Source organism: Eublepharis macularius, chromosome 4 (assembly GCF_028583425.1).
Source record: "Eublepharis macularius isolate TG4126 chromosome 4, MPM_Emac_v1.0, whole genome shotgun sequence".
Taxonomy (NCBI): domain Eukaryota; kingdom Metazoa; phylum Chordata; class Lepidosauria; order Squamata; family Eublepharidae; genus Eublepharis; species Eublepharis macularius.
Genome location: NC_072793.1, coordinates 32929949 through 32946153, shown reverse-complemented (window position 1 = coordinate 32946153; position 16205 = coordinate 32929949). Strand labels below are relative to the sequence as shown.

At 41.3% G+C, this 16205-nt stretch overlaps 1 protein-coding gene across 1 annotated transcript in view; it reads right to left on the bottom strand.

Annotated features, from left to right (window-relative positions):
- Nucleotides 1-1920: 1920 nt before the first annotated feature.
- SAP30BP (SAP30 binding protein) overlaps nucleotides 1921-16205 on the bottom strand; it is a 54142-nt gene continuing 39857 nt past the window's right edge. Inside the window, exons 6-11 of the mRNA XM_054978813.1 lie at nucleotides 13920-14011; nucleotides 11212-11272; nucleotides 9326-9377; nucleotides 8733-8791; nucleotides 7394-7475; nucleotides 1921-4951 (exon numbers count right to left, since the gene is read on the bottom strand). Coding sequence (XP_054834788.1) covers nucleotides 4770-4951; nucleotides 7394-7475; nucleotides 8733-8791; nucleotides 9326-9377; nucleotides 11212-11272; nucleotides 13920-14011 — 528 coding nt within the window. The 3' untranslated portion in view covers nucleotides 1921-4769. The remainder of the gene's footprint in view (nucleotides 4952-7393; nucleotides 7476-8732; nucleotides 8792-9325; nucleotides 9378-11211; nucleotides 11273-13919; nucleotides 14012-16205) is intronic.

Sequence of the window (16205 nt, the reverse complement as noted above, 5' to 3'; positions counted from 1 at the left end):
GAACAGCCCGGGCAGCCAAGCTTGTGCTCTCTTCTCCTTTGCAAACTTGTTTAAAAAGACACCCACCCACAGGAAAAGGGTTGACGCTAGGAGCTGAGACAGAGCCCAACCCAGCTGTTCTTCTACAACAAAAAATCACTAAAGAGATTATTTGGTAGCAGAGACAGACATTTTTTGAAAAATGACAGTCTTCAAAGTGGCACAAGACGCTCTGTTGAATAAATCCAGTTCTTCAGGACTGTACGGAGGACGCATTGTTTGGTTATAGAAAGAGCTCTTGCTGGTTTCTTTCCCAACCCACCCCTTCCCCAGCCCAACACTTTCGCTCTTTTATATCTTTTCCTCCAAACTTCCTAGGCTGTGGAAGCTAAGATAACAGCATATTTGAGTCCAAACAACCTGTTGAGGAAAAAAGTCACAACACTCCAACTTTCTATTTCCTCTGCTGTCAGACAAAAGCCTGATGATCAACATCCTCTATTTGAGCCTCAGTTAGGAAAAAGAACCATTAATTAAAACAACACAGCTGTGGATTGAGAACATCTGGGCTACAATGAAAGGGACATGACTGGAAATGCTAAATCCCTGGTAACCAAAAGCTCACCGCCGCTTGTGGAAATGGTAAAATTGTTTGCCATGGGGCAGAGCCTTCCAATGACTTGCTTTCCAAGTGAGAATAGCTGCTTCAAGAGATTTGCTTAAATAGTGACTGTGCAAGTTGAAAAGAGCAAGAGACCAGTAGCACCTATAAGACTAACAAAATTTGTGGTAGGGGATGAGCTTTCGTGAGTCACAGCTCACTTCTTCAGAGTGACTGTGCAAGTGAGAGGTTTCCTGCTATATGATGTATTGCTCCATTAAGAGGACAGCTAGGGCAACTTGTGAATATAAACAAAGATGGAGGCACTAGGGGAGAGGCTCATTTGTAAACTTTCCAGTAGTCTCTATGATCCTCAAATAATATCAAAGCACATAGAAAATTCCCACTTCTTTTTATGAGTACACTTTTACCAAGCTGCATACTTCATGCAACTAGAAAGCTTTGAACAAATTGTCTGGATAACTATATAAGGCAGCTCTGACATGGACATCCACCTTCATGCTAGAAATAATGAACTTAGAGGTCACAGATTTACCCTGCTGCTGTTGGCTCTACTGTCTGGCTCTGTGAGCTATGACCCTGGGGAGTTGTTCTAGCATACTGAAGCAATGGGAGAGGCAACGGGTGAGGCACTGCTTCTACAGGAAAATACTGTCCACACAGTGGTTTACATGAGGTTCCAAGGAAATGCCTATTAGGAATAATCAGAAATAGGGAGTGAGATTCCTTCACTGTGCATTTGTATAACTTTGCTATTGCTTACCCAAGCTTGAACTGCTGGAAAAGCTGCAGTAGCCCATAGTTTCTGGTTTTCTCACATTCATGGAGTCTACACTGATTAGCAAAGTCCAGACATGGAAGAATGATGGTGGTCATGTGCTGTGATCGCGTGGAAGAGGGGAAGGAAATTTGCAGCACCATTTAGACGCAGGGAAGAATACACAGGATTGCTACTGGATTCCCAGCCAGTATAGTTGTCATAACTAGAGAGCGGCAGCAGTTAAGGAAAAAATATAGATTAATACCGTTATGGCTTAAACTTAGAATCCTTGAAATGTTGTCCGTCTGAGAATAAAGCCTCTCCAAGAAGTTAACAGGACACCTGAAGAAGCAGCTCTGAGTCATTTTAAAGGAGTGAGTTGTCCGGAGATATGATATAAACCTTGGCGAAGTAATCTTTCACAAACACCATTTTACAGAAGAGGAATGGGGTGGGGGAAGGACAAAGCGTGTCCTTATGAACTTTTCAGCTGGTTTTTATAACTCCTGCATGCCTTTCTCTAAATTTCCTGTTTTGATAGGCAGACACAAGTCAGCTCCACAGCATTATTATTTATTTTTTTAAAAAAGATTTATGCCTGGTTTTATTCTTTACTTCAAAGCAGTTTACAGAGTTAAAACAGTATTATAGTATCAGACTTAAAAACAATTAAAAATCAGATCCACCCAGAGTCAAGCAACAATTAAACGAATACAGAGAACTAACAGAAGGAAAAGATTACGGGTTATCTGAAAGGACAATTGAAACAGAGGGGATTTACAGCCCTTCTGTAAGTTCTACCTATGCTGCTCTATGTTGGCATAGAGGCCTAGGGAGAACACGTACCAATTAGTGTCAGCTTATGATCAGGAAGATCCAGAATTAAATCTGATTTCTGCCAAGAGACAGTAGCAGGACCAACCTAAACAGTTAACTTACACCACCATTCCAAGTCCATTGAATCCAGCATGCTCAGAAGCATGAGACTGTGCTCAGGATTCAACTAAAGGTGAGATTGGTCATCTCCCAGTTTATGGATCTATGGTTCAGAAATGGCTGAAAAACTGAAAATAATTAATGAAAACCCTGCTGGAATGTGAAAAGCATCTTTGTATAGCTTTCATACCTGGTGTGTCCCCCAAAATGTTATACATTATCCTAAATGAAACTAGCCATTCCTTTTGAAATTATATATACATACTAGTGTGTGTGTGTGTGTGTGTGTGTGTGTGTGTATATACACTAGTGTGTACACACACACACACACACACACACGTGTATATATATATATACACACATATACACTAGTATTAAACTTAGCAGTCATTATGGATTAAGATCCAGAGGAGTTAGCCATGTTAGTCTGCAGTAGCAAAATAGTAAAAGAGTCCAGTGGCACCTGATGAAGAGAGCAGTGGCTCTCGAAAGCTTATGCTACAATAAATTTGGTTAGTCTTAAAAGGTGCTACTGGACTCTTTATTATGGATTAAATCACAGGAAGCAAAGAATAGGAATAAATGGATAGTTTTTACAATGAAGGAAACAAGCACTGAGAACAGTACTATTTGCTCATAAATGATATGGAGGTGAGCAGCACAGAGGCCAAATCTGCAGATGATACCAAAGAGCTCTAAGAGGTTCGTCACAAATTGGCTGAATGGACAAAGTGGCAAATGAAGTTTAGTGTAAGTGCAAGGTGGTGCTCAATGGAGCAAAATAACCTGATTTTAAATGTATACTGATGGGGTCTGAATTAGTAGAGACTGAGAAGAAAAGATTTTCAGGTAGTAGTGGACAACTTAATGAAAATAGTGACTAAGTGTGTGGTAGCAGTAAAAAAGGTAAACTCTGTACTAAGGACTACTGGAGCAAGGGATTGAAAATAAAACAGCCAATATCGTAAAGCCCCTGTATAGGTCTATGGTGTAGACTCATTTGGAATACTGTATATGGTTCTGGTCATATTTCAAAAAAGATATTTCAGGTCTTGAAGAAGTGCAAAAGACGACAACCAAGATGACTAAGCAGCTGGAACACTCCTCCTATAAGGAACGTCAGTTTAGAAAAGATTTCGGGGGCAGGGGAGGGAACATGACAGTGCTTTATAAAATAATGGATGGGATAGAGAAAGGAATAACATTTTTCTCCACCCATACTAGAACTTGGGGGAACCCAATTAAGCTGTTAGGCAATAGAATTAGGACAGAAGTACTTTTTGCATTCAATGGGTAATTAGACTGTGGAATTAACTGTCAGTGGATGTAGTGATGACAACAAGTATCAATGGCTTTAGACAGGTTTATGGAGGATATGTCCATCATTAACTACGAGCCGTGAGTCCTAAAGGGAACTTCCATATGCAGAGGCTCTATCTGAAAACATGTGCTAGGAGGCCCTCCAGGGCAACTGGCTTGCCACTGCTGGACTAGCTGGACCAATGATCTGATCCCGCAGGGCACCTCTTATGTTTTAATCCCGCAGGGCACCTCTTATGTTCTTAGGTAAAGAATGAGGACACAGTTTTAAAGTTCTGTTTTTATAATCCAAGGTGTTCCAACTTACACAGGTAAGTAAGTTTATATAAGCTTAAACTGATGGCATCTTTGTCATGGCATAACTGCTGAAGTACATTACTGTAAGCAATGTTGCTATCATGCATACCAACATCAAAAGTACATACAGTTTTCCCAAAAAGTGGTACTTACTATGAAAACTCCACTTGTTGCTTCCTTCTTTCACAACCCCCCTCCCACCAGCAGAGCTAGATTCTGCACAACGATTCTCAAAACCTAGGCACAATTTTCAGTGTTGGTTTTTACAGATGGTTCTCTCAAACGTCAAAGCTTTCAATTCCCTGATTTCTGAAAGCAGCTAAATGAGTTAAATAGGGACAACTGTGTGCATGAAAACTAATCTCTGTATTGTACTATTTATGGTTTTGCTCAAGGAAGTCACTCTTGCCCATAGTTTTCTGGAGGCAGAGAGATCAGGATGCTCAGTAAAAGTAAAACCGTATCAAAGTAAATCAGCAATGAATGGGATGGGGTGCAACTGATTGATTTCAGTATAGTTGAGATCTTTCTCTTTAAAGCTCTAATTTTACAGAATTTAAGGACCCTGATACAGTTATAATACACCACTTAATAAGCTACTATTTACATGTTGACATTCAATTTCACACAAGGCAGCACAGCAGTTTCCTATTAAAGATGAAAGCCTTAGACATAAATATGTACACCCGCAGAAACAATTTCTACCCCCATCTTGCTCGAGAACAGTATGTCCCATTTCAAAACAGTCTTTTTGCTCCAAGAGGAGGAGGAATATCCTTCCTTTAGTTCCGAAGGTAGAGTTTTTGGCGTTACTCAGTCTGAAAAATACTCTAGCAAGTCCTTCTACTGCATGTGTCATTGCTTTGCCTTTTTCACAATGGTGCCAACGGCAGAGATCACGGTTGTTTTGGAGCCGCTTGCGCTGGTGGTCACTGTGACGACAGCCGGCAGGGTCGCAGTGGTAGTGAGAATAGTGGGCTGAGCTATTGCTGTCACAGGAATGGCAGAATCCCACTTACTTTTCCTCTTCTGTGCATCTGTACATTTAATAGAGAAGCATTAATTTCAACAGCCCTTGTCTAATAAGACTCATTCTGTCACTGGCTCTTGAACAGCTACCCCTCAAATGGGGAGGTCTCACTCATTCAGTGCTAAATTCGTGCCAATCTAAACTCTCCAAAAAAGCACGTGGCACAGCCCTACTGGAATTGTCCCTACTTCAGAATGCAGGTAGAGGAATGCACATATTTGAAGAAGTCGCCTACAATCAGGATCCTGTCCAAGTGGAAGGCCAGTATGTCAGGGGGAAAAGGTTTCTAAATCCAGCCTTTTCCATGACGTGCTATTTCCCCCCAAGAAATATTTGGGGCGGAGTGATCCTTCGAAGAAGCAATGTCCCCAAACTATTTGTTACAGTTTTATCAGACACAGGAAGGCTGCAGATCAATCAGAATGTAGATTACATCATTGAAAACCAGCCAACAGTTACATAATTTGCTACCCATCACTAAATAAGCTTATCTGGAAATGAACACTACTGAAAACTATTATCTGCAGTTACTGCTTGGAAACACTTCAGGTAGACATGGCCTAGGCAATTTCATGTGCTGCTAGAAGTCTAAAGTTGTGGAATTAGTCTCCTTTGTCCTCAGCAGATTAATGGAAACAGCTCTAGTCCCTAAAACTAGAGATTGTAGATTTGAGTCCTACCTAAGGCAAAGAGTTCTTTGGTTACAGGGTGTGGCCCAGTGTTATACAGCACTAGCTTTGCACACAAAAGTCCCACGGCTCAAGACCTCTTACTCTCAATTAAAGAATCTTGATGTGAACCGTTATCTGTTGAAGACTCTGTGCCAGTCAGTGAAGACAATACCAGAAGGCAATTTCATGTGTTCATGCTTCCTCCCAAAGAAATCGAAAACAATGGCCTCTCCTGCATAGTGAACTTTACACTGGGCTTTCTGTGAATTCAGCCCATGAGGATCGGATCTGCTCTATTCATCGGTTCTGACTCCGTACTGCTTTGATTCTTTAATTCTACACTTAGAGGGAGTCGAACCAAAGTGATATCTGTGTTTTATTTCTGAACTAGAAAAATGCCCTGTTTCTGCTGCAGCCTTTGAGGACCTGTCAGTTTTGTTAGCAGATGGGCTGGGGCTGCTCAGTTTCCTCAGAGCCAGTTTGGTGTAGTGGCTAAAAGTGCGGGACTCTATTCTGGAGAACCAGGTTTGATTCCCCACTCCTCCACTTGAAGCCAACTGGGTGACCTTGGGTCAGTCACAGCTTCTAGGAGCTCTCTCAGCCCCACTCACCTTACAGGGTGTTTGTTGTTGTGGGGATAATGAGAACATACTTTGTAAACCACTCTGAGTGGGTATTAAATCATCCTGAAGGGCAGTATATAAATCAAATGTTATTGTTATTATTATTCAGTTGATTGCTGAAAAAAATTACAAGGTTTTCTTCTTTTCTTTAATAACACCGACGTTGCTGTTTAAATTTTAAAAAAAAGAATGGACTAAAAAGTACAGGAAGCACAGTTGAAAACTTTAAAAAATGGAGAAAAAATTGGAGTATGTGTGCAGGGAGAAAAGCTTCAGAAAAGCCTGGGAAAGATCAATTCTGTGGCAGATGCAACCTTTCTCCATGTGGAATGCAAAAAAGTCTGAGAAGCAGTTTGGAGACTGAATTGGGGCATTCTGACTATGCATGCAGAACTCTGGAGAGAAATTGATGCTGTATGGGTGCCAGAACCAATGAAAAAGCCTCGTATGGAAAAGACCAGTGTTTGACTTTGAAACTTTCTTCTATTGGCCTAGCCTAAGATTATAGAAGGGAAACTGGCCTGTTAAAGGCACTGGTGTTTTCACTGTCACATGACCAGGCTCTTATGGTGTCTGCAATCATATGCTTTCCCCATAGAATGTAACTATTTCTACAAAATTCCAGCAGAATTTTTGAGCCGTCACAGTATTTCAACTAATGTCTCTCAATACTTGCAATACAGGTGCCTGAAGTAAGAATGCCCAAACTTCACAGCCAGAATTATGCATTATATTTAGGCTTTTTTCTGATTGATCTCACCCAATTCCCATCCTCAATGCAGTCCATGTTTGGAGTGGATTTTCTCCAGGTAGGTACCATAGCCTTTTGAGTGGTCAAAAGGGGCCCCCTCCTCTACCTTTTGACAGTAGAAAACCTGACAGGATCCAACCTTATATTTATAATTTTCCTAACTCTATTGTAGTTGCCCCATTTATTCTAGTTGCAGAATTTGAGATTTCTCATCTCCAAATAAAGTTCTCTCTCATTGTAGGATTTCAGATGTCTGATGCGGTCAACCACCCTCAGCAAGCCGTTTTGCTTACAAGTCAGAATGAAGGGAGGGATTACAAACACAGATAATTCCAAAACCTCCCTGTGGCTGGATTCCAAAAGGAGAATGTAATTCAAATTCAAGGTCAGGGTGCTTAACTTACCTCCACCAGCAGTACTGGCTGTTGTTGTTGTTGTAGATGGAGCATTTGTTGTTCCCTTCTTTGTACCAGTCACAAACTCAATCTGCAAAGACAGAAGAAGTAATTTAACCCAATGCATCTGAAAAGCTTAGTCATTAGAATTAGTGTGCAACGTGGTGAAAAAAGATTAGAGATAGGATTCTTTTTTTTACTGGTTGTGCTGAAAAGAGATTCACTACATAAAAACACAGCTGTTACCAAGAGATGGTAAATATCTACATCTATAAATGCACCAGCCAAGAGGATCCTCTGCCCCCAAAGCATTTGAATGGTGTTAGTTTTCAGGGATGAATCCTGGCATTTTCCTGATCAGCCTGAGGCACCTTAAAATACAAAATTAGAACTGCATACTCCTTCAAAGTGAAATGCAAGACAATTAAAGCTTCTAAAATGCATGTCTCTACATGCATGACTTACGCTGACTGTTCTACGGACAGCAACCCAGCAACCAGAGAAACCACAATAGTCTGATTACATACCTACAAGTATATGGTCATGGAAGAAGAGGACTAAACCATAGCTGTGCACATTTTACTGTGCAGAAAGCAGAACAAAAAGGGCAAGTTGAGTAAATGACAAGAAAAAGTGAGTCGCAAAAATGCTGCCAAGAAAATCTCATATACCACCTACCAGGATATGTGCCTTGTTAACTACCTGGATAGCTCAAACTAATTCAAGCCTCTACTACTTAAGTCTACAGTACTTTAGAAGATGGTGTTGCAAGAGGTTCTGCAATGCAGAGGCAATTTCTTAATGAAATGGTGTTAAAAGAAGAAAAAAATCTGAGGGATTATGGGGAGATAAGAGAACAGACATGTATCACCCAAATCTCATTATACATATGCCTCTATGTTATCTGGAGTATCAAAAGAGATCATTGCGCTCTAGCTCAATAATACTGACAATCAGGGCTTTTTTTCAGCTGGAACGCAGTGGAATGGAGTTCCAGAACTGCTTGAAAATGGTCACATGGCTGGTGGCCCCGCCCCCTGATCTCAAGACAGAGGGGAGTTTAGATTGCCCTCCACACCGCTCCAGCCGCATGGAGGGCAATCTAAACTCCCCTCTGTCTGGAGATCAGGGGGCGGGGCCACCAGCCATGTGACCGTTTTCTCCGAGGGCAACCCACTGAGTTCCACCACCTCTTTTTCCAGAAAAAAGCCCTGCTGACAATCTTATTACTACATAAAAAGGAAAACATCAAATGTGCTCAATTTGGCTAATATTGAGTTCATGAAATAAAATTTAAGCACTTGAGTTAGACTGAAGCACCAAAAACAAATTCTTGAATATTTTATACCTTAGTTCGCTCCTTCTTGGCCTTTTCCAGTTTGTCCATTTCAATTTTCTGTGCTTTCGCTGAAAAAAGAATCACAATAAATTCAACAAGAATAATCCCCTCTACTGACTCCCAGATCAGAAGGATCAAAAGTAATACAAATATTTAAGGAGCTAATGATTACGTTGAGTCTAAGTATGCCTACTCCCCAAATGCATATCTTTGGTTTAAAACTGCTTCATTAAAAAGTATATTCCTGTCATTTTGCTAATTCATTCAAATGACAGATGAAGGTGTTTGTGTCCATGTGGGCACGTGCATAAAGTGCTGTCAGACTGCAGCCTACTTGACCCCTGCTAGGGTTTTCAAGGCAAGAGACTAACAGAGGTGGGTTTTGCCATTGCCTGCCTCTGCATAGCAACCCTAGACTTCCTTGGTGGTCTCCCGCCCAAGTACTAGTCAGGGCCAACCATCCTTGACTTCTGAAATCTGATGAGATCAGGCTCGCCGGGCCATCCAGGTCAAGGCAAGGATGAAAGGAATGAAGGTAAACAAAACAGCTCTACCATAATTCATTAATACTAAAGAGAGTATAAAAAGAAAACTAAAATTACCTAGTGCCTCATAATAGGAGTCTTCAGACCACCCATGAGGATCAAACATGTCCTAAGAAAAGGAAAAAGCAAAGACCCATTAGATAGAGTCTAAATTAATAACATATTTTTCAAAGTCCATCTTAAATTTTTTTTAAAAATTAACATGCAAGAGCTTATTATCCTAGAAAATTTCTGCCAAGAAATGTAGTGTTGGACTGAAAGGATGAGGGGATTAGTGGACCACTTAAGCCCCATCTCTTAAAAGTCTTGATGAGGTCAGGGCCAGCTCCAGCGTTGCCGGCACCCGAGGCAGCTTAATGCTGCCTCTGTGTGTGTGCGTGCACGTGCACACTGGACTGCGTGATGACGTCACTGCGTGTGATGTCATCACGCAGGGGCTGGCATGTGCATGGGGCTACCCTACCGAACATCACTCCGTGTCCAACTAACTAAAGATAAATACCGTCGCCAAACTACCATGTAACAAAAATGAATAACCAAACTTTATTAAATTTCTTCACATTACTCTATAGGCAGCAGTTAGCTATCCAAGCTCCAATTACTGGTGAACAAAATGCTCTTTCCCCACCGAAGAAGGGAATGACACACAGTTCTCCCAGCAGCACTTGCTTCCAGAGCAAGTAGAATTATTTATACTGCACACAGGCAAAAACAATTCAAAATGATATCAAAAAAGGCGTGAACAATTCAGAAAACGACCACTAAGGGTCTACAGTAGTATAGATACTTCAAGACTTGCAAAAGACGTATAGAGGTACGAAGTTTCCACAATACATCAATCTGTAACGATAATATTTTCTCAAGGATAAATTATGTAACTGCTGACGGGTTCGCCAGCAAGAGGTTCCCGTTTCCGGATGCCCCTTCCTCAAAGCAGTTACAAAGACCACAGTTCAAATGGATATACAATCTCAATAAATAAAGCAGCAAGTCCAAAAATCACGACCTCTTAAAGTGCATAATAGCGGCTCGCCATTGAGCGTTTTCTGAATTGTTCACGCCTTTTTTGATATCATTTTGAATTGTTTTTGCCTGTGTGCAGTATAAATAATTCTGTTTGCTCTGGAAGCAAGTGCTGCTGGGAGAACTGTGTGTCATTCCCTTCTTCGGTGGGGAAAGAGCATTTTGTTCACCAGTAATTGGAGCTTGGATAGCTAACTGCTGCCTATAGAGTAATGTGAAGAAATTTAATAAAGTTTGGTTATTCATTTTTGTTACATGGTAGTTTGGCTACGGTATTTATCTTTAGTTAGTTGGACACGGAGTGATATCCGGTAGGGTAGTTTTGGCCGTGTCCCTCTCGACTGTTTGGTCAACGTGCATGGGGCTGGCACGCGCTGGCAGCCCTCCCATTCAGTTGCTCTGCGGTCCAGGTGCAGCCAGCTGCCCTGGCCGCCAGCTGCGCATGGCCAGCAGAGCAACTGAACGGGAGGCTGCCTGCTCAGCTGCCCCACGTTGCTGCCGCCAGCATGCGCTCCTGGCTGGCAGCAGCAGCTCCGTGCCATGCACCCCTGCCCCCGGGTCGGCACCCCTCCAGCGCCTTAGTGCCTGAGGCGGCCGCCTCACTGGCCTCAATGGACGGGCCAGCCCTGGATGAGGTCCTGTGCTTTGGACAGTTTGTCTGGTTTCAGGTTCTCCACAAGTGTCAGGGAGACATGCTTGCAATTATAAAAGGAGAATGCACACTTCCTAAACAGTACAATTGCAAGCAGTTTGGGATCAAAACTCATTCAATACAGGGGAACACTCAACTGTGATCTAGTAGATTTCATATGGTAACCTGGACACAGTAGCTTCACAGCTAAAATGAGAAGCAGGAAGGGAAATGAACTGCTGCAGCAAAACTTCACCTAATACACCCAAGCGTCTTTCGTTCTACCTACCTTTGGATAATTTGTGCCAAGTTCATCAATTGCACAAAACTGGATCAGCTTCTCATAGATGCTGAAACAAAAAATTGGAATATATTTACTTCTACTGGTTAACCTCTGAATTCAAATCTAACATAGCTAGGCCCTGTTGACACCTATTTGGGCTGTATTATTTCAAATGGCTGAATGCTCCTTCATACAATCCCCCCAAGCCCTGCACATAAAAACAGGGAGAAGGCTATGCACCCACCTGCACTTTGAAATGGTACAACATACCTGCAGGTTTATCTCTTAATAAGAACAAGGTCCTAGTCTAGCCCTGTTTCATGATCTGGGTGCCAGACTGTAATAAGCAAAGAAGAAGAAATGCTTAATACATCATCTGGTCTGCTTATATTACAGTGACGGCTATTGACAGGATCCTAAAATCTGTGAAGGCCACAACTTGTGCACTGGATCCTTGCCTATCTTGGCTGCTAAAATCATGTAAAGACTACATAGAGGAACCCTTGATGTCTATCATAAATCAGCTACTAACTCATGGCACCTTCCCTTGACCACTCAATGAAGCGGTTATCTACCCACTATTTAAAAAACTCATCCATATACAAAAATGATATGGCCATTTATTGCTCAGTCTCTAATCTGCCCTTTCTAGGCAAAATGATTGAGAGAGCAGTATTTATTTATTTATTTTATTCAATTTATATCCCACCCTACCCACAGATGGGCCCATCTGCAGACCTTCAGGTTGTCTTGGATAACTTTTGTGCCTTGGTCCCTTTTCAGTCTGGTTTCAGGCCAGGCTATGGGCCAGAGATGGAACTGTTGGCTTTAGTGGATTATCTCTGCCTGAATATAGACAAAGGCCATGCTTCTTTGTTGTTTCTCCTGGATCTATCCACAGCTTGTGACACAACAGATGATGCCATTCTGTTGAGATGTTTAGAGGCAGAAGTAGGTATAAGGGGAGGTGCCTTGGAATGGTTTACATTGGTCCTCATGGAATGGACTTGAAAGGCTGCTATCAGAGACCAGCTATCTTCCATGTTGGCATTATCATACGGGGTTCCACAGGGAATCTTATTCTCCATTTTATTCAATCTCTACATAAAGCCTTTAAGAGAACTCATTTGTAGCTATGGAACTGGGTACCATCAGTATGTGGATGATACCCAGCTCTATATCTTCCTGTCCAAATCCCTTGGTGATACATTAGAGGTCTTGAATCACTGCCTGACAGCTCTGCTCAAGTGGCTGAAAACAAAACAAATTGAAATTGAACCCACACAACATGAAAGCAATGCTGGCTGGGAAGCCAGAGATACTGAAGGACATCAGGCTTCCCACTTTCAATAAGGTTCAATTGACCTCTCCAGACTTGGTTAAGAACCTAGGGATTACATTGGATCCAGCACTGCTGATAGAGAAGGAAGTCAATGCAGTTGTAAAAAATGCCTTCTCCCAATTCAGACTAGCTGCTCATAGGTAATGGGCTCAATTCAAGGTTTTGCTTATTACATACAAAGCCCATCATGGCCTTGGTTCCTCATATCTATGGGAACACCTCCCTCTATGTTCCACCATAGCAGCTTTGCTCAACTGAACAGGGCCTGGTGCCCCCTGCACATGGACAAAATCAATAGCTGCCCATATAAAGGCTTTCTCTGGGGTGGCTTCCATCTTATGGAATGGCTTATCTGAAGATGTCAGGAAAGCTCCCATTCTCCTTGCTTTCTGCAAACTATGGAAAACTGAATTATTCAAGAGGGCTTTTTTACTCAAATAGGAGAACTGTATGGTGAGGAAGTGGTTTTGAAGAGATGCACTGGTAAATGGACAGGGACTATAGACCGTACTACTACGTACTGTCTGTTGCTGAAAGTATAATCCTACTAGGTAGTTTCTGCATTTTTTAATATATCAGGTTTAGAATTTCTTATGCCTTGTATTGGATTTCTGTTTTCAAATCTCTGCAAATTTGCATAGCCTACTGCACTGTTTATTGAAGGTCTCTCATCAGCCATAAAAAAATGCAGGGCAGGAAACCTCCTTAGGACCTCCCCTCACCCCCCCCCTCCCGCAACCACCCCAATAAACTATAAAACGACTCCATCTCCCGCTGAGAACGAATTCTCAAAGACAACGCTTCCCATGTTCTCACTCTGTGAATGGTTCAATTGAACGTACAGGGCATTACTCTCCAGTCATTTCTGGGAGGAAGCATCTCAGAATTTCTCAAGTTCATATGCTGTATCCATAGTTCAGTATCACATGGATATGACTGGGAAATTAAGGGCTCCAACCAGTTTGCGTATTTCCATTATGCATCAGAGATGCCACAGACTACAGGGACGTTGCATCTACTGTGATAGCGTTGTTCAGTTCTGAGACTGCTTGCGGGGCGAGTGGACTATAAATTTAATAATAAATAATGAAATAAAAATAGTTAACCACTGAAGAGAAACAGCATCAGTCCTTCAAAAATTCTGAAGATTCAAACAAATATCAAGCTTAATTCATTCTGGGTTCATAGAATCATACTGAGACTTCAGAATGAGTTGGTTTCACCATGTTAAGTTTATCTATATAACTATGAAGGCTGGAAACTTTAAGCAAATAGTCTTGGGGTTTTATTACGACACAGCTAGGGCATTTGGTATTCATCCAAATTTTGCACTGGGCAATACGCAGTGCAGTTGTTCCAAAGCAAATCTTACCTAGGGTTGCGAAACTCTTTTTTCCTTTGGATGATATAGTTCATGTCCATGCCTTCTTTTATCTTCCTCTCATACAGTTTTTGAATCTTGTCCTATAGGTATCAATACAAAGAAATAATAATGTTCTAGAAACATTCATTACATGCATATATGAAAGAAATTAACCAGCACTATTTCCTAGTGCTGTGAGGAATAATGGGCCAAGAATCTACAACGGAGATTTTGGTTATAGACAGGAAGAAGAACAGAGGACTCAAAACTACAGGGGCAAGAAGTACCTAACGGTAGGCAGCAGAAATGAGTATTATGCCGAGCAATAGCAACCTGTCTGGAGCAAAGAGGCACTGTGTTTTGATTATTAGAAACCAACACCGACCCCACCTTCTCTCCACCACTAGTTTATGTTGTTTGGGTTGTGGAGGAAAAAAATCCATGTAGTATCTGTCAAAGTACCAGCAACATGATAGGTTTCCTCAATCAGAGCTAACAGCTTTATCATTAGGAAGGCCTATTCTGTGCTTTGTGATACAATCGCAGCCATGCAGGCTTCTATAACTGTCACCCACAGGAAAGTCATTAGAGAACATACACAAAGGCTTGTTTCCTGACAGACAATAAGTTACGAGTCACATGAAGATATGCTGGAATGATAATTGGGATAAAATAAAGATTTTTGGAGTTAGTTTGCAATATTCATTTTATACAGTGCAGCTGCAGTAATGCTTAAATAATCTGGCAGGCCCCAAATCTACAGCTGGATAGATCTGCTGCCAAGCAAAATCCAGTTTAAGAAACACAGCTTTAAACCAAGATAATGTAGTACCAGGAGAGCCTGCACTTGTTTGCAAAACTGCTAAGAGCAGAGATCTTATGTTTGTGCACAATTTAGCAGCTGTTACAAAATTCCAGTCGAAAATGTATGAATTGCTAAGGAAGCACTCTGACGGATCGAAACCTCCAGCTACAATGCACTTCAGCTGAAACAACAGGCTCATGGCATTGTCCAATTTTAGGTGAACTGACATGTTCTTGGTAAAAGGTATCCCATGTCTTAGAACCTTGGATACCCTAATTAAATTTGCTCATTGCCCTAATTACATTTTTGCTTTTAATCATTTTGGCTAAAATGTTAGACACGTGTTCAAAACCTTGGTTCACTTTTGCATTACTGGAACAACTTCTCCTGTACCCCTCAATGTTGACCAGAACAGATAGGACAATTTCCATAAACAGTAAAAATATGCATATTTAATTGCCCCCTAAAGACCAAAAGTGTGCACTCTGATTTCTAAGGAAGCACTTGCCAAGGCCCTTCCTGAAGTCAGTGGGTTGACACACAATAGTTAAACGGAACTAGGGTGAACTAAATGGATATGCCCACAGTTATAAAGTTATATGTCTGAAAATACTGAACTCTTCTTGAAGATTGTAGAGTGATGATCTTAATCATGTAACAGCTCTACTTTCAGAGGAAAACAATCTTAGCAATTCTCAAGGATGTGGGTGTGTGGAAATGCACAGACTACAAAGAGAGCTGGTTTCATTCTTCAGATCCTCACTCCAGAATACTGAATTTCTCAAACTTATATGGGCTATCATTCCAAGCCGTTAAACTTTTTTGGATTAAAAACCCATCAATATGATGAATGTGTGTGTCAGAGAGCACCTCACAAAGACCTAAGAAGTTACATTATGTGCTGTGGTTTTACTTGGCTTACCATCACTTTACTGGCATAAATAATTATTTTATAAGCCTCCCTTGCGCAATCATTATTCATCATTTTGCTATCTGTATCTGTTCAGCACAGTTAACCCTTTCTCCTACCTTAAGTTTTCCTAGTTCACATTCCAAGGACACTTCCCATTATCTATTAGCTCTCTGGGTGCTCATATAAGCATTGCTTCCTCACGGTAGAGACCAAAACTGCTCTTGGTGGGGCTCTTTGCTCCAGACAACTCTCATTATCCTTAATGTTTGTGTTATAATACATCTGCTGCACTTCTCCACGTGCCGAGTAGTTAGAGTACTCCTATGTGACTGAGTTTCCTTTGGATTAGAGAGTGCTGGATACTTATAGGGGTTTTTTTGGGGTAACATTTGCATTACTTATAAGGTAATGCAGGGAAGAAATCTGAACTGAGGGAAATAAGTTTATTGTTTATAGTTTATTGTTTTGGCTTAAGTGGCAACTGGTGGAAAATTAGTCTTTGTGACTGAGTCTGTGTAGAAAACTTTAAAGATCTATACCTGTTTTGAAACTACCATGCTGACAAATTACTCTGAAA